Here is a 22,084-nt window from a genome sequence, read left to right on the forward strand (position 1 = left end):
GCCTAACTGTTTCATCTCATCATATAATTTATTTGATAACCAATATAAACATATATATAACATTAAACCTGATAATTCCAGTCTGAGAAGAAAGGGTACATGAGGGCATACAAAGTCTACCAAAGTCTTTCTAAAAAAAAAAAAATTGGCTCTGAGCCCTCTTTGTCATCGTGATCCTGATATTACAACATCAGGTTGTTCCACTGAATAAAGGTAGAGAAAGTGCTGACCTCAATAATTATTAGCCCATATCTGAGCTGTCAAAAATCCTTGACTTACTGGCAAACCCGAACTTTGCGCCTTCCTGGAGGTCAGTAATGTTCTCCAGTCACAGCTCTCAGGGTTTAGACTTCATCATAAGTATGATAACTGTTGCAACTGCTATAGTTGTTGGTATGATCGATTTAATAAATAAATTATATATAATCAATGAGGATAATTTGCTTAATAAAAAGCACAAGGATCCATTTTGGGGCCCATAACATTTGCTCTATATAGTAACATGTATAACATTTCTTCACCAATTCAGCACTGTTTTCCAGTTCTATATCAGTGATGCCATCTTCTACTGGCTCTTCCACAAAACTATAATACCTATAACCACATGTAATAACTTGAAAGCTTGCAGTCTATGGGACAGAATATCACATCCAATGTATGTAACATTTGACACATATATTCAAATTGTAGTAAAGTTCAACACCATTCAATCTTAACCCTTGCAAAATAGATTAGTATTAATCCTAAGTGTGGACTTGCAACCCCTGTTTGGTCATAATTTTGGTTGTGGTAATTTTACAGATCAGTTGCAATTAGAGAGAGAAAACATGGACACTGAGATTTCCCATTCAAACATGGCTGAGCAATGTATAACCTTGTTAGCAGTTCAAACCCTATTTTTACTCTATTTGCTATGCTCAGGATGTTTTCTTTGGTCTATATCAAACTTAATGTTGCTGGTCCTCTTGGACCAAACAAACCTATGCTGTGGTACCTTGCTGCTTAATATTCCTCACAATGCAGCTTTCCAAATATCTTGATAACTGGAGAGACTACTTTGCTCAGGGACAAGGTTTTGGTCTTCCTTAATGTGTCATGTGCCATCTCAGCAGTTATTGTCAAAATGAAAATTCAATGGAAAAACAGTAGGCCAAACAGAAAGAATTGTCTTCTTTTGAACATAGCCCCATCAAGACATTGTTTTGATGGGGCTATGTCCTAGCTGCAGAGCTCACGTTACGTATCCACGGTCCATTAGTGTACACACTCACGCACTCACACTCACACTTCCCAGCAGTTTTATATGAGCTGACCTGATCTTCTTTAACTATCTTTTCTTTTTCTCTAGCGCTTTTGTGACACTTGAGAAGCAGCCTGCTGCTTTTTTACGAAATAGCCGTGGCAGGTATAAACATACAGAGACGCCCTGCAGTCTGGATAAATCTCTCTTGGTTCGGCCACCTAGATCCATAAAGCTGCAGAGGTGAAAGGCCACTTTAGCGCCCAGCATGGCCACCCTCAGACTCCAGTCCAGATTCCTGCTTGGATTAGTTCAGGTTGCTGGCTTCAGCAGCAAGAGAGAACACTGCAACATAGTAGAAAAACACAGGAATTCACTTTAGTTGTATTAGAACTCTCAGCAAGTCTTTGGACAAAGATATACTCATGTCACTCTTACGATGGGGTGTATATTTTGATCCTGGCGAGTTTGAACTGACCGTATGTGTGAATGGGCTACAGTTACCTGTAGAGACCTAATGGAAGCCTAATGTGTTGCACAGACTGGCATTGCTGTCCTGTTCTCCTCCTACCACGGATTATTGCACCCTTGTTACAAAGGTTTATAATGTTAAATGATCCTGGAATGACTGATTTATGAAAAACACTCCTCCGGTCCTCAGCCAGTTAGAACTGGTTGAAACCATGTAGTCAAGGAAATGAGTGTTAGATACTGGCACAACATCATGAGTCAGTGTGTAATGTGTGTAAGAGGCTTATCACATGATGTAGTTATGTCACACCAGAGGACAACTGATTCTACATTTCAGTTTTTAGCCATGTTAGCAGCATTGGATGTGTGAACAGAAAGGTCTATCTGTTGGTTGGTCGGTCCACCACTTTGGTCCGATTTGAAGTGACTCAACAAATTCTGAATTGATTTGAACATATTACATTAAAATACTCCAAGGCCACATAACATATGACCGTGGGTCACTTGCTGAGAACGTCAGAACTGCATATCACACAGAGATTATTGGAGAAGGTGGATCAGATTTGTGAAGGAAAAAAAACTAGGCTTGAATCACTGAAAGATATGAAGAATGTTTACTATGTTCGTTTTATTTTACAGAATTGGCTAATTAGCAGTAAAGAAAAAATGATGGGAATGTCAGTTTTAGAAGGCATATGGTGACAAACCAAAGTACTAGATTGAGGAAAAAAAAATGTTGACCTGATGATGTGCTATAGATGAAAGGGAATTCTTCCTCTTTACCGTGAATGTCTGTATAAAATTTCTTAGCAAACCATCTAATAGTTTAGAATTTTCAGTAAAAAAAAAAATTGTCAACCTGATAGCGTTCAAGGAAAAAAAAAAACAGGGTCAGTAGGAATGATCCTATAAATGAGTATCTGTACCAAATTTCATGGAAATCCATTTCAAAGTTGTCCAGACATGTCACCAAATCAAAAATGTTTCACTTGAATTTGAATTTTGAAATCATTAAGACAAAAAAATAAAACATGAAGTCTTACCAGTTTCGAAGTGTAGAGAAGCCTGGAACATCAGTTCAACATGAGAAACATGTTTCCCATTATGCTGGTAGTTAAACTGTTGAATTGCCCCTGTCCACATAAAACATTAAACGCAATGAAGGTGAATTCCTCCATGATAAGACATTTTAACATTTTTCTGCCTTCTCACATAGGGTGAGGGGTTTGATTGTGCAGCTTTATTAAAGGCACAAACATTTTTCATCAACTGCTGTAGGAGTTTGGTGGTTCGTCACGATTTCCACAAGGAAACATTTCAGTGAAGCTAAAAGATCAATCCAGTATGGAACCTGTGTACCTGTTAGGATCTGTTAAATTCAGATTGTGGATCAAATCGTAGTCTCCTGTCGGGAAAATATGATCATCAAGCACAGACTGTTACTTGCAACAGTTCTGAAGTCTACAAAGCTATTACAGTTTTCACATTACAAATGAGTAGCAAATGCTATCCATAAAACTGACAGTTAAAAACAGATGTTGTCATCTCAAGAGCTTTAATCATACATAGAAATTTAGTTCAACAGTACCATTCATTTAGAATGTTTTAGCAGTATGTATATTTAGTGTAAAGAGCATTATGTTTTTTTTTTCCTTTTTCTGATGAGGAATATCCATAAGGATGATAGAAGCTTTCAGAAATACACCAGAGAGAGAGAGAGAGAGAGAGAGAGAGAGAGAGAGAGAGAGAGAGAGAGAGAGAGAGAGCAGAGAAGAGACTGAGTACATGACTAAGTTGTAACACCTCAGACTACATTTTTAAACACCTCAAAAGGCGACATTTATCTGTGGTTTATGTACCAGCGTCCGTCCTCCTTGATGTTTTTTTTTTTTTCATTTCATTTTAACCGAAGAGCAGCAGATCCTTGAATGCTTTCAGAAACTAAAATAACTGTGGCACGTGCCCTGTTTGATCAAATGCCCTATAATGGAGAAACTCCTAGCAGTCTCTGTGACACCTGTTGTTGACCTAATCAAAGCCATTTAAACTTGGGGTCGGGGTCAATTGTGGACACTGCTTCAGAGACAAAAGGGGGTAGGGGTGAGCTGAAGTGGAGGACATTACTGCAATTGAGTGTCATATTATAGGCTTGAAAAGTATCGACCACATCCATCTATCAGTTCATCCGTTTCTCTAGCCATACATCCATCCACTGATCCAAACATCCAACCTATCAGAAAACACCACCATGAGACATACTGTATGTGCTGTTTGTGCTATCTTAGAAGCGCCACAACAACAATTCCAACCAGCTAAAGTCCCAAGCAAAGAAAACAAAAACATGTACAAGACAGAAGGTGGAACAGATAATTGGCCTACAAATCCCAGAAGCGATTATTTTTCTGTCCATCCATTCCTTTTAAGAGTAGTTAAGTAACGCCACGTGTAGATTTGGCAGGCGGCTAGCTTCACTGAGCTGCCGTCTTGTTTCTTTCCCCTCTAAAACTTTTGAAGCTGCTTCTTTTGTGGAGTTGGTAAAGAGTAAGAAACTTGACTTCCAGAGCTGGTAATGATGGAAGCTGCTGTTGCGGTTGCGTCGTGGCATTCAGTGGGCGCACTTACGCGCAAAGACAGAGACTGTATGTGGCGTTAAGGCTGGGAGGGAGGCTGCTGTGCTGCTGCTGCTGCATGCTGCGACATAGCTGCCGGGGAGGACATGGACTGGACCATGGGCTGAGCTGGTGGGGGTAGCGGAGGCTGAGCCTGCTGGGCCCCTGAGTGCGTGTTTGGGGAGGGCGGGGGAGTTGGACGTTTGAATTTGTCGGGGCTGGTGCTTCTTCTTGGGGAGGGCCTCTGTTTGAAAGAGAGAAAGAAAATAAATACATAAGACTCATTTATTTAAAACAACTGGGTGGCAGCAATCTAAACATTTTGTGCAGAAACTGCAATTTGTGTCTGTAGAAAGTCAGTCCAACCAACATGTGGGACTATTCTTTTTTTTTTTTTTTTGAATTTAGTGTTAGGCAGACACAGCTATAAGGCACATTTGTGTTACCAGGGTTACAAACCACTGAAGGAAAATAAGATTGTGAGTTGCGAGATTACTCAGTCATGTTTCCTCCACTGAGCAATTGGTCATGACCTGACAACTACAATTCGATTCAGAGGAATAGAAAGAAAAAAGAAAAAAAGGGGGTTTAGAGAAAAATTAATCTGTCTGAGGTTGAGGTGTCCCAGACAGACTTATTTCCCTGTTTAACTCCTGGGTGGGCTGCATGGTGATGGGGTAGATGTGGTTTGTACCAGCCTCATGCATCAAGAGAGCATGAAATGACGTATCAGGGAGGGAGAAAACTAGCTACACAGAGGCGTGTTAGCAAAAGGTTCAAAAATTAGTCAAAGGTGTCTCTCACTTTCAGTCAAAACTCATGTCACTGCACCCTGAATAGTACCTAAATGCCAATGGGCCCATGAGAATGAGTGGGTAAGACAGATATTTCATAAGGGAGTAAAGAAGACGGGAGTGTGAAAAAGGACTTTCCCTCTACACTTTGGTTTTTACTCACATTGTCTAAACAGTTCAAAACCAACAGACAGCCCTCTGACTAACAGTAACAGAGCCTGAGTATGTTTTTTTTTTTCCTAGTCAAAACATGAAGTTCTATGTTTGTTCCAATAGAACTAGTACTTCTACTGTATACTGCAGACAATATTTGGGCCATTTATCAAGATGAATACTGGTGACAGTTGTGTATCCTCTCCTTGGTCTTCTTTGGGAGTGAAATATCACTGATGAACCAACAGGCTGGCTGAACTTCATTTGAGCATGCTTTGTGTAAAAGCCCTGACCATCCATCTAGCGAGAAACTGACCCCAGCTCATTCCTGACAGACTCTTTCCTACTGAGGCTGATCATGACAGTGTGGATGTACAGTGTGTCATTTCACTATTGCATCCTTTTGTATATTATGTGTGCACCCAGAAAGTCATTTACTTTCATCTTTCTCATCAAGTTCCTTTCCCCCCTGAACACTAAACCTATCATTTTGGCAGCACTTTTGCTTTGAATAATACTGTCAGAACATTTGGGTACATCAGTTTAGAAACCACAGTGAAAACCAATCTGTATATGATTCTTAGTTGAGAGTCCTTAATAAAGCCATCTAAATTAACGGCAACATATTAAGAAATATTACTAGTTAGACGCTGCAAAACATGAACATGATCAACACACACACATGCATATTTCATCTGCTCACCAATATGACCTATTTGACACCCTGTTGATGTAGGTGTTCTAGTCACTACTGAAACTAAAACTACAATGGTGAGTGAGGATATAGGCTTTAATGGACAATTACCCTAATAGAAATTACTAATAAAAATCTAACTAGATAAGTCAATGAAGAAATATTTGTGACGCAAATAAGGTGTGTTGATTCATTTATCACTGCATTATTGAACAGATAACCTTGGACCTTGGAACTTGGAAAAATGTCCCAAGGCTGATACACTGAACAGTATCAGCACAAAAACTGCCTCTGCCTTACAGCCACAGCTGTAAATTCAGTAAATGAAAAGGCAGTGCATGTGCTGTACTGGCATGCTTGAAGTCATTTTGCCAAACACAATATAACCTTAAGTGGAACATCTTATGTCCCCTGAGGTCACATTACAATTTAGCTTTTTTATCATTAGATTCAATACTTTATTACCAAACGACTAAGTCGTTAGGGATTTGTTTAGTGAGGTCACTGCAATCACAAAACATTCATAAACAATAAACACTCAAACACATACTGACATTAGTAGCAGCATCTATAAAACCTAATAAAAGAAGCTCAAGTTCAAAAGTATTATAAGATAACAAGAATACTAAAATACTAATACCAGCCCACAACAATCTATAAAAGCTAATAAAAGAAGTACAAATTCAAAATATTGTAAGATAACAAGGACACTAAAATAATAATACCAATAATAACAAAAGAAAATAAAGTCTTTGGTGAGCTTTCTTCAGGGTGGCCCGAGTGCTGTTTGTCCATTTAAAGTCCGCAGAGATATTAAAGCCAAGTAATCTATAGCTGTCCACCTGCTGCACTTGTGTGTTGTTGATTAATAGTGGCTGTTGGGCCTCCCTCTCCTTGCGGAAATCCACCACAAGCTCCTTAGTTTTACTTACATTCAGTTCCAGGTTATTTGCATTGCATTTAGTTTAAAAATTCTCTTGTTGATTGTTTAGCTGTATTTTCATATTTAAACTGGGGCAACTAGAATTGTGATTGGATCTCCTAACTCTTTGAAACAAGTATTTGATCCTTGGATTGAAAACTCCAGACAACAAGTCCTAGTAAAAACTGAAAAATAAACACCTGTGGCATCCTGGAAACACTCGGGATTTAACAGATGTTTGGTTAAGGGTGTGTGGGTGGATGTTACGTACCGCTACGGCGTGAGAGGAGCTTCCGTGGACGTGCAGGGCAGGAGTGTTATAGTGGGAAATGGCAGCTCTGGACAGTGTAGCTGGAGGGGTGAAGCCAACTGTGTGGCTGCCATATGAGAGACCTGTGACAGAGCGGGGGCAGACAGGAATAGAAGGAGGAGAAAGATGCACATACTGAATGTTTTTTTTTACCAAGTCATCATGTTTAATTGATGATCTTATTAACACCAGTCCTGGATTATTTTGCCCTAGAATGATAGGTGAATGCAATTTGTACGTGGCCGAAAGTGTTCTGTCACCTCAGGTCTGTTTAATCATAGTGCAAACATTTACACTGCAATCTGATAGCTTACTGAATCACACTGAACATGACTGAGCAGAGCACAAGAGTAACTTGATTTCCTCTGCTCTAAGGAATCTAGGATTCAAGGACATCTAGGGTTTGGCTTAGAGGCTAGAACAACTAGAGGCTAGAGGTTAAGATTTTGAGCTACCACAAATGCCTGTCGATCGCACAAATATGTACATTTTTATGTGTTTTATGTGCTTTTCCCTCATCACTTTTCCTGTGTTATTATTCACACTATTTTCATACTCTCTCTAACGCCATGTCAATACAGAAGGCCTAGCATGAGCAGCATGTTAGCCGAGCAACAGCTCCAGTGCACCATCTGTGAAACGCTTTCTGTGTAGACATGCTGTAACACATGCTCAGCCACTCAATAACTCACTTTAAATTAGTTTTGTTGCCAACATCAAACAACTCATTACAAACTGCAGTGATATAAACGACACCAGCAGTACAACTGTTCTGAGTGAATCCTTTTTCAAAGAAATTCATGAATATCGGATAAAGCTTAAAAAAATCTTAATGTTTTTTTAATTTGGTTTTGTGTTCAATAATTCAGCAGCTGAGCTGATTCCAGTAGGTCTGTTATATGCAATAATTTTCTATCATGAATTTCAGAAAAATGAATTTCTTACGGAAGCATTTGCCATGCGAGCATGACAACTTATTATGATCCTCCTCACTTCCTGAGAAATGATGCTGCAGGTATATTTTGAAAGTGAGCAAGAAATGGATTTGACTGAACAAAGATGGAGGGAAAAGATTTTTATATTTCACTACCATCTCAAATGTACCTACCAGGTGATATGGGTCGGCTGGAGCTGGGGGAAGGGGTGTAGGGGATGGGGCTGGACACAGTCCTTGCTCGCAAGCCCTGTGCAGACATCTCATTGAAGTACCTGAGGGGATGAGAATGATGTGTGAGGAAAACATGAAAATAAGTGTCTAACTAAATTGTCCTTCTCATGCACCTGCTTCACCCTCTGTTTTTTATTTATTTATTTTTGAAGTCTCTAAAGAAGAGATATTTTAGCCGACAGCTGAGTGTGATCAGTGAAGAATCCTGTGTATGCAGATATGTGGTTACATAAATGTTTCTTTTCTTAATTATCTTATTATAACTTTTCAGTGCTTTCAAATACCATTTCTTTAAAACTGTTCTGTTAATATTATGATTAAAAAAAGTTTAATTAAATGGTAATATGTATAACATAATATTTAAACATATTACCATTTAAACATATTAAATGGTAATATATTTAAATATTATGTTATATAGCTCCTTTTATATGCGACAATAAAACAGGGTGATTTAAAAAACAGGTTGTTAATAAACCTTCATAATAAGAAACAAAAAGTACATATGACAGGCAACAGCATCAGTGAAATAGCCAGTAAGGAAGATGGATAAGTATTTGAGTGTTTTTGTGATTGCATATCAAGCCTAAGAGCCATCGCAACAAACACACAGCCCTGTCTTGATTTCACAATAGACAGCGGGACCATCTGGGTACAAGTTGAGTTACCAGGGGAATGACTGCCAGTAGCAAAAAGGATCACACAGTTTAAATATGCTGTTAGCACAAAAAAGAAGGCAGCCATTAGCTTAAATGATCCTGATCATTTGGCTCCTTTTCAGTTCATCAAGATAACACATATCTGGTAAAATGAAGCTAAGCCTACTGTTAATTATTTTGATGTCTGCCTGTGCTAACGCTGATGTCTGAAGTATTCTTGGCAGCTATGGCATGAATCAAAACTGCGCTGCAGCACTAAGCATTTACGACGTTTATTTTATGATTGTAAGAAAAAATACAGATGGGCACCATGTTTTTACCTTGCTAATCATAAAGAAAGCCCATTCAACGCTGACAAAAACTGTCTATTAGAAGAGCAGCTGTCGTGTGCTGAGGTGGCACACGTGCCTGTTGTCTTTTGCATCTCCCCCTCTTTTGTTCCTTCATCTTTTCATCCTAACAGGTTCAGGCCCCCTTCACCCAATCAGCAGTGTCAGCAGTATAAATGGCCAATGGAGCCAAATGCCTCTCCAGCCACTGTGCAGCATCACACTCCAGTACAGAGGCCAAGTTATTTACCAAGATTAAGTCTCTCTCATCCATTTCCCTTGATTTGCTGACACATGGTTTTGCACCGCAGTGTTATTGTGGTGTTTTTGTTAATCTGTCCTATCGCGTGTCCCATTCTCTACCTCTCATCGTCCATCTCCAGACTTGATTCACTCTCTGACAGTTGTCTGCACAGGGCCTCCCTGCGCTCCATCTCTCTCTGAAGCTTTCTCTGCAGTCGGATGTTCTCCTCCCTCATGTGTCGTTCCTCCTCTATGTACTGGGCACGTTTCTCTGTGTCTGGGAGGGGACACACAGAGCAAATGACATTGTTTGAGATATTGTCACCTTGGGGCCATTGTTTATCAACATGTACAACAACTGCATAAATGCATAGCATGTCAAAATTGCTGCATTTGCTTAAAATAAATAAATAAATAAATAAAACTAAAGAACTATCTATAAAGTGTGCAGATTGAAAATAAAACCCTCTGAAGACTTCCAAGAACAATTCAGTTTGAGCATGTTTTCTTTCAAAAAAAAAAGTGAAAGTGAGTCAATGCTGACCTCTACTAACACAATGGATTATCAGTCAAGTAGCATCATGATGTAATTTTTTTTCCACCAGTAGCAATACTGTCTTGGCTTGGCTCAGAACACGTGTTTAAGGTTGGTCTAAGAGCTCCCTCTAGTGGCAAAACAATGCACAGCCTGCATCATGTTGAGTGACACTCCCAGGTTTGCATTTAGACTCATTTAGACTCCATTAATTACAATTTCTTAGAACAAGCTGAATTGACATCTCTGAAGAATGAAGTGTTATTAACAATAACAAAATTGTGTTTACGGCTGTGCTGTTGTACTGTGAGACTCTCCACGCCCTTTGTGCTTTACTGGAACCCATAAAACATGAAAAGCCGATTCTGATGAGTCTGTAAGTACAGTTTCTAAAACAGTGGCCTAATATGGATTCTGCCTCCTTGTACCACATGCCGTTCAGAGTGGCATCAGGTTTTGGGGGGACAAACTAAAGCAGAGTGAAGGTGGGTGTTTATTAAGACAGATGGGACTAATCAGGGACTAATCAGTCCCATCTGTCTTGTTTGTTTCTGACCAAACCAGTCAGTGGTGTCTCACTGATGCTCCTTAAAATTATAAAACAAGTAATAAGATCACAAGAAAGCAGGTGTTGTAAGTTGATCTTTTGGTTTTCTATTATTCTTCTCATTCAGTAATTTGACCCACAGCTCTCATCATCCACAAAATGTTATCACCTCACTGAACAACACTGCTTAAATCTGAATACCACTGACATTTTTTTTTGTTTTTTGTTTACATTCTAATATATGAAAATCTTCGTTCAGTGACATGGATCTTCTATGAGGCTGCCCATCAATCACAGTGAATATTTGGTCGCCTTTATAGTCTAAGTATCTTCTTAGCACATAAGACATCCTAGTATTGTAAAATTGAGAGTCTCAACCCCAAAACTGGCTATATTGTCAGATAAAAAACATGAGACAAAGAACAAGTTTGTGCAGATGTCATGAAAAAGATATTGTGAATATGGTTGTTTCATGCTTTTAAAGGAGCTGCTCTTAAAAAGTCTCAGGTGTTGTGGTGCTCTTGAATGCACCAACAAGAGTGCATTTCACAACAAACCTTAACACATCCTTGGAAGCACCATGGTACCTGCCTGAAAATGCCTGCAGTTTTAATGTAATATTTAGGGAACACCAAGGCAACAGTTCCGCTCTTTAGCAAATGACGCACAAAATACAGATATGGTCCCTTAATGATTTATGTTTTGTATGGTTTGGTTTCAGAGAATCAACAACATCAGGTTATGACAGAGCTCAGATGTAATGGGTGTCACTTTCAAAAGGAATTACAGGGAGAGGAGGCTTGCTGCTGACCACTGTGCAGTTCCACTTCTTCATAAATCCTTAAGTGTCTTCAGGAATAATGTGACCGATGAATGACAAGCAGGTAACGAGGCTGTAAACTGTGTCAGCACATGGCCAGAAAGTTTCCTATTCTTTCTGGTCCATGTAATACAAGCCAAGCCTGGGTGAAGGGTCAGTCTGCCTCTCACTACTTATCTGAGGATCAGATTTGTCAATCACATCGTAAATCAACACTTGAGGGCACCTGCCCCTTCAGAACCCACACCCCCATAGATCATGTGACAAGCTGAGAGGCCACTTACGCTGCAACTCAGTGGTGCGCAGGCTTTTCTTAAGTCTCTCCACCTCGTTCTTCAGGAAGCGGATATGCCGCATCATGTTCTCCGGCGAGTCTATCTCCATGGAAACGTCTCTTGGGGAGGGAGGAGCTGATACGGGCTGGTCCAACTTCTCCTGAAGGATTCTAGATTAGAAAACAAAGAAAACACACTGTTACTATGATCCATCCACTGGAATAATGAGCATGGTGACAAGCTTTTAAAATAAAATCTATTTGGGGTCCCTAGCTTTAATGGACAATAGCATATTAGGCAAATTTACTCAATTCTCAAAAATGAAAAACCTTTTCAACTCTTTGTTTACTGCATCTTCAGACAGAAAATGGCTCTGATATGACAAATTACAAATATAATGACAAATAATCAGGCCTTCCGGGTGTAATTATTCAGCCTGATGTAATTTACTCATCAAAAAACATAACCCTGAAAATGCGTAACCTAGATCAGAAAGCTACTGTTTAGTCCATCACTGGTAATTTTATTCTGCATCACAAGTGAAGCTGACTCACTTGTTTAGAGTGACAGGCAGGCATTTGATGTGTGCCTGTGAATGTGTGTGTGTGTCTGTCTGTCTGTCAGACAGAAAAAGGACCAGAAATGTGGGGTATACTTACACAAAAAGCTTTATTACTCCAGTCAAGAAAGACTGAAATATCACAACCAGTCTGTAATTTTTACCAAAATACTGCTGAAATTTACTGTTGGGCTGTGTCAAGATATTGTGTCTAACCTTGTGTAAATGGAAATGTCTGTGAGAAACCACAGCAGCACACATTCTGCTTTTCTTTTCTTTTTTTCTTTAGTTTTAAGCTAAGAGAGAACTACACAGAATTTAAGTAGAATGTTTTTATACATTCTGTGTCACAGCCAACCCAGATTCTAAAATGTCCACCATCTCTAGAAACTCTAAGGGTTAATACATATAAGATCATTCCACACCTTTTCTCAGCCTCCAGTTTGTCCATCCGTTTCCACAGTCTGTTGACCAGGGCTTCTTGTTCTTGCTCTAATGTGTTCTCAAGGTCAATCTTCTCCCGCCTCAACTGGAAAATAAAAGGAAGAGTGGAGAGTGACTTTCAGAGACAGAAAAACCTTGACGCTGGAAAGCATTCACGGGACTGCGCACAAATACACTGTACTGCAAAACAAGGTCTCTGTCCAGATAAGCTTCGCTTTCAAAGAGATTCAGTCCCTGCGTTGGCTTGTGAGAGACTGATAGAGTGATAGAAAAGCAACAATGTAGAATAGTCTATATACAAAATGACCCTGAAGATCAAATAAGCTGCTCATTCATGTTTTTTGAGGTGAAACTTGGTCACAGTTTTGGTAAACATCCAATTTGGTTCCATCTCCATCTGGGAAAAATGCACAGTAGCATTACATAAGCATCACTTTGACACAAAGCTACAGAAAAATCCTGTCATCAGAGCATGGAAACATTATGGTGTGGCTTCAGCACAGACAGGTTTGACACAGCCACAGACCAAAATGTTCTTTCCAGCTAACATTCAGTGGGAAGAATTAAAGGGTGGTGAAATTTTGGCACCTGATACTACTACAAATAACTGGACACACAAGTTCAAGGATATGTTTCTCTATACTGGATGCTGAAATCTTCTCGTTCTACCATGTTACGCATACCTGTTCCAGGGTTAGCTGCTTTGAGATGGTTTCATTCTCCATCTTCTTGATCTTTTTCATGAGCTTGTTAACCTGGAACTCCTGCTCCTGCTCCAAGTGCTGCTCCAACTCTGCCTTCTCATGCTGGAGCTAGGATGGGAAAGGGGAGGATAGTGCATGGACAGTGGGAAAAGGAGAGGAGATGAGTGAAAACAAGAGAGATGACAAAGAAGGGAACGGAGCAAGAGGCTTGTGGTGAGTCATATAAAAACTATTTGATGACCACAGTGAACAAACACACTAATGTCAGATCATCACATTTAGCTTACACATTGAGAGTATCGCAAAAAGGGAGGCCAATGTTGCAATTCTTCCTGAATCATGGTAAAACTTCCCAGAGGAATAAACAGTGTAAAATAATGATTTGGCAACCAAAGTAACCACCTCTGGCAGCTCACCAATACAAAGAAAGGGTGCGGCTCAGCCCTGATTCAAAACGGGACGGCTGTGTGATAGATTATATAAGTGATTACTCATTACGGGAAAAGGGATGCAAATTCATTTATGGGAAAAGACTGGAGAGGGAAAAATAACAATTTCCATTATGCTGCTAAAAGAAACAACGAGAACACCTCAAAACAACGCAGTTTATTTTAGCTTACAATGACTGCATTCATACAGCGGGCTCTGTAGTATAGTGGCTGAAAGAACAGGCCACTGAGTGTTTTGCCACACCCAGTGCAGCCATTTTTCTTCTAATTAACAAGCTAACAATTTTAGGAATTGTTTTGATAGAGTGCCTTTCTTAAGCCAACATAGCTACTAACTACTGTAAACCAGGCCTCCACCCAAATATACTATGTGGTGAGAAGCAACTATGCCAAAGTCTGTGTGAAAATACCTCTGTTCATTGCAGAGATATTTTATCCCACCTGGGTTCTTCTGTCCTTCAAGCAGAGGCCATTTGTAAGCAACACCAGAACAGTGGCAGTGTGTGCGTGTGTACCTACAGTATATAACAGTAATTGTGAGAGAGTTTTTCCCTCTATTAGTCCATGAATTAATAATAACACTTAGGCCAAAATTGTTTGAAACATTTTATCAGCTTCCTCTATAAAAAGAAAAACCTATATTGGCACATGAGAAGACACTGTGCATCAAACTGACAGTGTACTGATCATAAAATGTGCTGAAAGAGGGCCACTGATTCAAACCCCCGCTGAGGCACTTGAATCACTTGGCTACTCAACTTTAGATGGCTTCAGCAAAAAGTCCATCTTCAAAAGTAATGGTGGTGAAAAGGCAGTTCAGGCTGAAACACTTACGAAAGTGCTTCTCCAGAGGAGCATTCACACGCCCAGTAAAATAAAAGACCACATTTCCTCAATTTTCCCTCTGTCATCACAAGAGTAAAACATGCCCATGTATACAAGCGTACACACACACTATGAGCCATTTGCCAGCACCGAGTCCCAGGCAGGGGCAGGCACAGATCTGTTTCATGTTAAGTCAGAGGGCAAGACAACAAAAGCCCAAAAAAGTCCATCTGTATGACCTTGTGCAGGGTCTGCTGAGGCATTTGCATGTATCCTTTGCATGATTCCCACTTCTTCACACATCAACAAACCATTACTCAGCCTACGGCTAACCATTCAAAGTGTGAGAACGCGCATGCATGTGCTATACGCTTGGCAGGTGGGAAAATAAGATGTGGAAAACAGACAGAGCTAAATAACTGACAGACGGGATGAGAGTAATTTGAGAGTCATTTAGAGCAGCTAGCAGCCGCAGTGAAGTCATCTTGAGCCTTTCCAGGCTTAAGGCAAGTACCAGGACAGTTGATGATAATGCATTCACTGCTGCACACTCATACATGGGGTGGTGTGCACAGACACACACCCAGTGAGCTTGCGTTTGAACATGCTTGACAATACTGCAGCCAGTCTTTGCATAATAGAGCATTAAGAAAACATTGCTATACCACAATGATTGTGCCTGTATAAACAACTGCAACCAGTGATGTAAAAAATGGGTATGTTCCTATCCTATTCCTACTTACTTGCATGAGTTTTCTTGACAGTTCATTGGTGAGAAATTCCTCCTCCTTCTCATAATTGACCGCCAAAGTCTCCTTCTCCTTCTGAAGGGCCTGGATCTTCTTGAATAAGGTGTTGCTGATAAATTCTTCCTCCTGCTCTGCTCTTGCTTGCTGTGGGGTGGAAAAGACAAAAATCAGTAAAGTAAGCTCTTTGTCTTGCACATCAAACTGTTAACAGTTATCCTGATTAAATTATAACAGCCCTCAGTGCATATAGGCGTAGTACACACGCACCAAGCAACCAAAATCTGCTGCAGTGGAGTCTTCCAGCCAAAGAGGAAGCAGAATTTTCCCTAATGACTCAAGAGATATTGCGGTAATGGGTGACTGACAGTGAGGGAAAGGGTGAAACATGGGGGCACTAAGGAAATGTGTTGGGACAGCTACAACAGCTAACATTACAGTGTGATGATACGTCTGTCCTTGTTAGCGCCAGTCTCAAATTCTCCACCCTCATTCTTCACTGACCTCAACGCTAAATTCTGTTTTGCAAGCTGGGAGAATTTGTCAGTTGTTCAAAAACAATGAGAAGGACAATAGAACCAAACAGCTAGTTAAGCCCCAGACTTTTAGGCTGGACAGGGTGCAGTGTGCCTGACTTAACAACATATGAGCCTGACATTTAGCTAGCTCGCTAAGTTTGGCCTACATACTTCACATCTATCCAACAGATCGGTTACACATTTTTATGAAGCTGAGGCTGATTAACCGAGCATGAAGACATATGACGCATCGGTGCATGCCAATCCTGCTGCTGGGCCATTTATTTCATACGGCACTCAGGAACCGTCTCCGTGATAGACATAACGTGGTGACAATGTCTAGCAGTAAATAATCAGCTGACCAAATAGGTAACATCAGTCCCGTAACTTGCACCGTGAGGTCCCCACCTAATTTTTAACGCCTTCTAACCCAACGTTAGCTGGTGAGCTAATGTTAGCCAAGATTAGCAATACAAAACAAAGCAAACTGTCTATCACTGCCCAACCATTTAGCAAACGTTAGCCCGATGGCTAAATTAGCCACATATCCAACCAAACGCTAGCTAGCTAGCTAGCTAATATTAGTAGAGCTAGCAAAACATCAGAATGTTGTACTCAAATACAGATAACATTTTCATGTAACACATTAAACGTCTTAACATTGACAATTTAGCACTAAACAAACAACATCACACACTGCCAACTCACTGACAAATGCAATATAATAAGTGGCGTGAGGGCAGCATCCAGCTTGTTAGCTAGCTACAGTTACTCACAATGGTGACGCTAGCTTTGCGGAGGTCCCGATTCTCCTCCTGCAGGGCTTTGCACTTGAGTTTGAACGTTTCCAGCTCAATTTTAAGAACTTTATTCTCCTGTTGTAAGGAGGCCAGGCGGTTCGTCAGTTCCTCCAAACGAAACTGTGAAATGACTATGCTCGGTTTGCCCGAATTTGAAGCGGAGGACGACATCGGGGTGGCCGAGCTGCTCCCCGCTCCGTCGGTGTCGCTCTCGCTTGCGCTGTCCGCCATGGTTGTGCGACAGTGTGGAGAAGAGAAGACGACGGCGGCAGCAGCAGCGTTTGAGGAAAGCACTCAGCAGAACGGTACACCGTGTGACCTTGCTCACGCGTGTCGGCATAGCGCCACCGACAGGATGTCTCCAGTATTGCACAGAGCACCCTTTGGTAAATGAAACTGGAACCCGTAACACATCTTTATCAACTCTATCCAAGACTGCACTGCCAAAGAGCAAAGTGGACAGCCGTTTTCCGTATCACTACTTGGCCTGTCCACCTGTCTCTTAGAGTACCCTTGTATTGCAATTTACATACTGTATATTATATATATATATTTAAGTAGACTTGTTCAATCAAAGTATCACAGAGATGAAGTACCCAGAGGAGGGATATTCTGAAATTACTCCATGGCCTGGTCATAAATAAAGTTCTCTGAATCAGAATAAGAATGATGTTGAACATTTGCTATGTTTTATAAATAATCAGCATGCTGCAGAGCACTTTGTTGTAGTATCCTACTTCTAAGACAGTACCACTAGTATCATTAGTAACTAGTACTTCAGTAACTATAAAATAGTTTTATCATCATCAACATAAAATGTTGACTTAAAGCAGGCTTTGTAATGTTAGTAAATGATTTAGTGCACCATGAGAGACAGGACATAGTGGATCTGCTTTGAAGTTATTTTTCCAGTTTATCAGTAGTTACTTATTCACCAGAAATCAGCAATATCCTCATAAGGAACTCTTGTTGCTGGGCCCCACAAGGCAGAGCAAGCATGTAAACAAGCAGCCCTGGAGATTTTTGCTCAAGGACACTCTGGTGGAGAAGAAGCACAAAACTCTGGTTGAAGGACAGTGTCTCTCATGGCATCTCTACCCTGCTGCTATTACACAACTTACATAATAAAAACATGCTCAAACACACAAAGACAAGAACAAACAATTGTACTGCGAAATCAATGCATTTTTATTTTTTTTTTATTTTTAGGTTGATTTTTTTTAAAGACGTCTGAAACATTTGTGGTGGCATCATTGCTGCTATAGCTTCTAAAAGACCTTGAATAACCAAAGTGCTAGAATAGTTACATTTCAATGGCTTCACGCTGTTAGTAAGAATTGTACATCAAAAAATCTGCTCAGGTGAAAACACATATCAAACAAAATTGACAAAATTGATAGTTCAACCATATCAAAGGATCCTCTACCCCTTGATTGACATAGTAGTATAAGGGGATGTGGTACAGCACCCTACCTGACTTCCTTCAACCCACCCACCCACCAAAAAAAAAAAAGTTACATAGTTTTCATGTCCACAGCATAGACATCAGCATACTGAGCCATCGCACCAGTAGAACACCACACTTGAACTACATGGGCATCTAATGAAAACCAATACAAAGATAATTCTTATCCTAATGTAATGTAAAGTAAAAATTTTGCCAGTGAGCTAGTGAAAACAATTCTATTCGACACTGCATATACAGACTCTCAAGCCTAAAAAGATCACACAGTTTCAGAGTTAAACACAATTTATTTAATGCTTAAATAATTGTTTTTGACCATCCAGTGTTTTTGTCATACAATATGCTATTTAGAGCTACAATCAAATAATGTCTTTATGTGTCCTTAATGTGAGTAGGTTTTAAATTGAGGAAATACTTCACCAAAAAATCCAAAATGAAATGCCCCAGTTTTCCTTTAATACCACAGCAGCCGTTAGAAAACCAAATTGACACACTGCTAAAATGATTACAAACAGTCTAACAGTGTACAGAGACTCCTACACCTTATAGCCAATATGCACAATACAGTTATAATTTTACAGCGAGCCAGCCTACTAGCATTTACATTCAGATTATTTCGTTCCTGTAGCAGAAGCTGCCCTTCTGGTTTTACATAGACAGACAAGACATCACACCCTCAAGAAGCTATAGAACTTTTTTTCATCCTCACCCCAACATGATAAATGCTTTAATGGTATCCTTTTTCAATTTAAAATATAAAATCAGTGACAAATGTTTGGGCTATATGTGTACACAGATAAAGGGTTTTATTTGTCATTTGAATACAGTGTTTGCAAACTTGTAAAAATTGTACTTAAAATAATGTGAACAGCATGCATGAAAATATGAGTACTCTGAAAGGCTGCTTTTTGCAGGATTAGATCCACTCCCACTTTGGGAATTACTGAAATTTGATTTTCTGGAAATTTCCTCTGTTAAAATCAAACCAGCATTTTTTTTCATGTACAAACATTATACCTGCTCTAATAATTAATTATACAAGAACCTGTGAAGTTACACTCAAATCTTTAAAAGTGGAACTGTTTCAATAAATTTTTAAAGCACTTGAAAAGGTTACTCTCCTCAGTGCGTTCTCAACCAGTAACTTACCCCTTTTTAAGAATTTTACACATTGTAGTTTTATATACAGAAAAAAGCTTTTGTGTTAGTTTAAGTTTTAAAAAGGAAGAAAAAAACCCCAAAACAATTTACATCCTGACAACAATGGGTTCAAGAAAAAACTATAAGGCGAGTGTTGAAGTTGAATCAGAAGTGTTCCATTAGATTTTCTGTGTTATTGTGTCTACTTCTTTCTTGCCACCCACCATGTGGTATGAGCTCTTGTGCCATCTTTGGTCACAGTTGCGCCTGTGTGGTTGTCAGTAATGGAGTCTTTTTTGTTGTCACAACAAACGATGCTCCTCAAAAAGCTCTCACATCACCAGTGGATCGATGGCACGTATTGTCTCACACAAAACAGGAAGCAGAATCATTGTCCACGGGTCCACCGCAGTCAGAAAGTGAGAACTTCCTGGGCCTTTTGATTGACAAGGAGTGAGTTTTTCATGCTCATGCATAAGTCAGAAGGGTCGACTCCTCTCACGTGAAAACCATTTGTTTGAAGCAGATAGTTGCCGACTGGACTTGCATAGTCCTCACACTGGAATTCTTCAACCCTCTGAACACTTATTCCCAGGAAACACTGAACTCGCTTCCTGTACATCTGTAATACACAAAACAGTACATCACGCACTGAAGCATGTATTGTGTAACTGTTTACAAGACTACAGATCCCAGTATTTTTTGTCAGGAATAATGCTGAATGCCATACATTTCCTTACATCTAAAAATGTACATGATTTTTAATAGAAACATTATCTTAAATTACCAATTATAAATTCAGTTCAAAGGGTGTAACCTTTCTCTTGCTAAAGACTAGTTTTCTGTGTGTGTGAAAACGCCCTAGAACAGTTGTGATCTTTCCCGTCTTTGTGGATCAAAATGACATGTTAACATGACCTCATAGTCTGTGGGTTGTTATGGTGACCTCTGTTACCATAGAAACTCTTTGCCAGGCCTCACAGCAGTGCCATACTATTTCTAAGTCCGTTTTGTACAGATGGAATGATTCACTGCTAACATAACACAAGGGTGAACAGCAGCAGGGATTAACAGTCTGGCCAGTGGGATAACAAACTCTTTTTGGAGGCTACAATGCTGTTGCCAGTTGGGGATTTAGTGGACAAAAACAGGCATGGAGGGTATCAGTGGGGCAATATATTGCTGAGGTGTGTACCGTCCATCAGCTCTGTTTCCTTTGTAACTGTTCCCTATTCACACACACTAAGTGAACACAGAGGGCAGAAACGTTGCCAGAGGATAACCAGGCTCAGGCATCAGTCAGCCTTTTGCAATCACTGACACATAGTAACTCTCTGGGGAGGGGTAAATTAAAGGAATAGTCTGACATGTTGGAAAACACCCTTATTTGTTCTCTCTCTGAGAGTTAGATGAGAAGATCAAAACCACTCTGTGTGTATTAGGTACAGAGCTGGGGCCAGGAGGCAACTAGCTTAGCATAAAGACTGGAAACACCAGGAAACAGCTGCTTTGGCTCTGTCCAAAGTTATAAAATAGAACTACCAACACCTCTAAACCTCGCTAATTAGCACACTGCACCTTATTTGTGTGATACTTGAACAAAGACAAACACATAAATCCCCTCAAAAGCACAAAATGTTGTTTTGACATTACTCTTTGTTTACCAGACACAAGTGTTAATTAGTTGTGCTGATATTTTTGAACCATGAGATATTCAAGGAAGCAAAGCAAGAAAAAGAATGACTGGATCTGCAAAAAAGCTGAATTAGTCCAACAGAGTACAGAGTCAGTAAGTTCAGTGATTGAAATAGAGGAGTTTGGCATTAATATATTCATATAGGAAAGAATGCAGGATAAAGAGGTAAAGAAAAAACAATACAGCTACATACACATGGAAAACAAAGACAAGGGGACTATGCTGATTGTGTTACAGAGAAAGACATACGGTACCATACCTAGTAGAGCACAACCATCCCTACGAGTGGAGCTTCTTATCCCCCGGCCTTCTCTCATCCTTTCGCCTGCTATTCCTTGAAACTTCTCCTTGCTAGAAAACACACACAATGAAATATAGTTGAGTTGTGGGATTCTTTTCTTCTGATAGGAGAAGAACAAGTTGCAATCCAACACACAAATCTGAAACAGAAAAATGAGACAAAGGAGAGAGTAAACTACACACAGCAAGAATATGAAACTTGAAAATGTTAGTAGCATCTTTGTTAGGAATATAATTAGGACCCAAACCACACACCAACCAGACACCTGTAAGAAGAAAAATTATATTAATTTGGAACGTGTTAGAAACAAAAGAGGCAGACTGTGTTTTCACAGCAGTTGTGGCACTCATTAGTCATACTGTTGACTAATCAGTTAAACACTTTAAAAGACCATTAAAACCACACAGTCAGGAGGAGCATAGTCAGCATCCCCTTTGTTATGCAAACACAATAGACACCATGCAGTGTCAAAACACAACATGCAAGGTTGCAGTTCAAATGGCGGCATTTATGTTATTTTGCATTTTTGCCCAGAAGAGAGATAATGAGGACAAGTTTCCCGAACCAGTTAATCCAGCATTAATTAAAAATTCACCTGGATATGTTTATGGACATAAAAAGATCTTGCTGATTCCATTTTACTCAATTGTTTGACTTAAAGCTGCACT

General features: G+C 39.8%; 2 protein-coding genes across 5 annotated transcripts in view; both read right to left on the reverse strand.

Annotated features, from left to right (window-relative positions):
- Positions 1-3,249: 3,249 nt before the first annotated feature.
- Positions 3,250-17,146, reverse strand: LOC121189847 (coiled-coil domain-containing protein 6-like). The gene is made up of 9 exons (XM_041050318.1): positions 16,791-17,146; positions 15,494-15,643; positions 13,456-13,584; positions 12,754-12,857; positions 11,779-11,939; positions 9,713-9,869; positions 8,302-8,402; positions 7,155-7,276; positions 3,250-4,564 (listed from the first exon to the last, which is right to left on the reverse strand). Exons 1-9 carry the CDS (start codon positions 17,043-17,045, stop codon positions 4,361-4,363), a joined length of 1,383 nt encoding a protein of 460 aa, XP_040906252.1. The 5' UTR covers positions 17,046-17,146; the 3' UTR covers positions 3,250-4,360.
- Positions 17,147-17,981: 835 nt separating this feature from the next.
- Positions 17,982-22,084, reverse strand: part of LOC121189600 (ankyrin-3-like) — a 117,427-nt gene continuing 113,324 nt past the window's right edge. For 3 of the 4 annotated variants that reach the window (XM_041049905.1, XM_041049903.1, XM_041049904.1), the window contains one exon: positions 21,375-21,466. Coding sequence is in view for 1 of the 4 variants with exons in the window: in XM_041049906.1 (XP_040905840.1) it covers positions 21,395-21,466 (72 nt within the window). In the remaining 3 variants the exon portion in view is untranslated. Of the gene's footprint in view, positions 20,042-21,374; positions 21,467-22,084 lie in introns of those variants that run through there. The other variant, XM_041049906.1, reaches the window with a different exon arrangement.

The sequence above is a fragment of the Toxotes jaculatrix genome, chromosome 11 (assembly GCF_017976425.1).
Source record: "Toxotes jaculatrix isolate fToxJac2 chromosome 11, fToxJac2.pri, whole genome shotgun sequence".
NCBI lineage: Eukaryota > Metazoa > Chordata > Actinopteri > Toxotidae > Toxotes > Toxotes jaculatrix.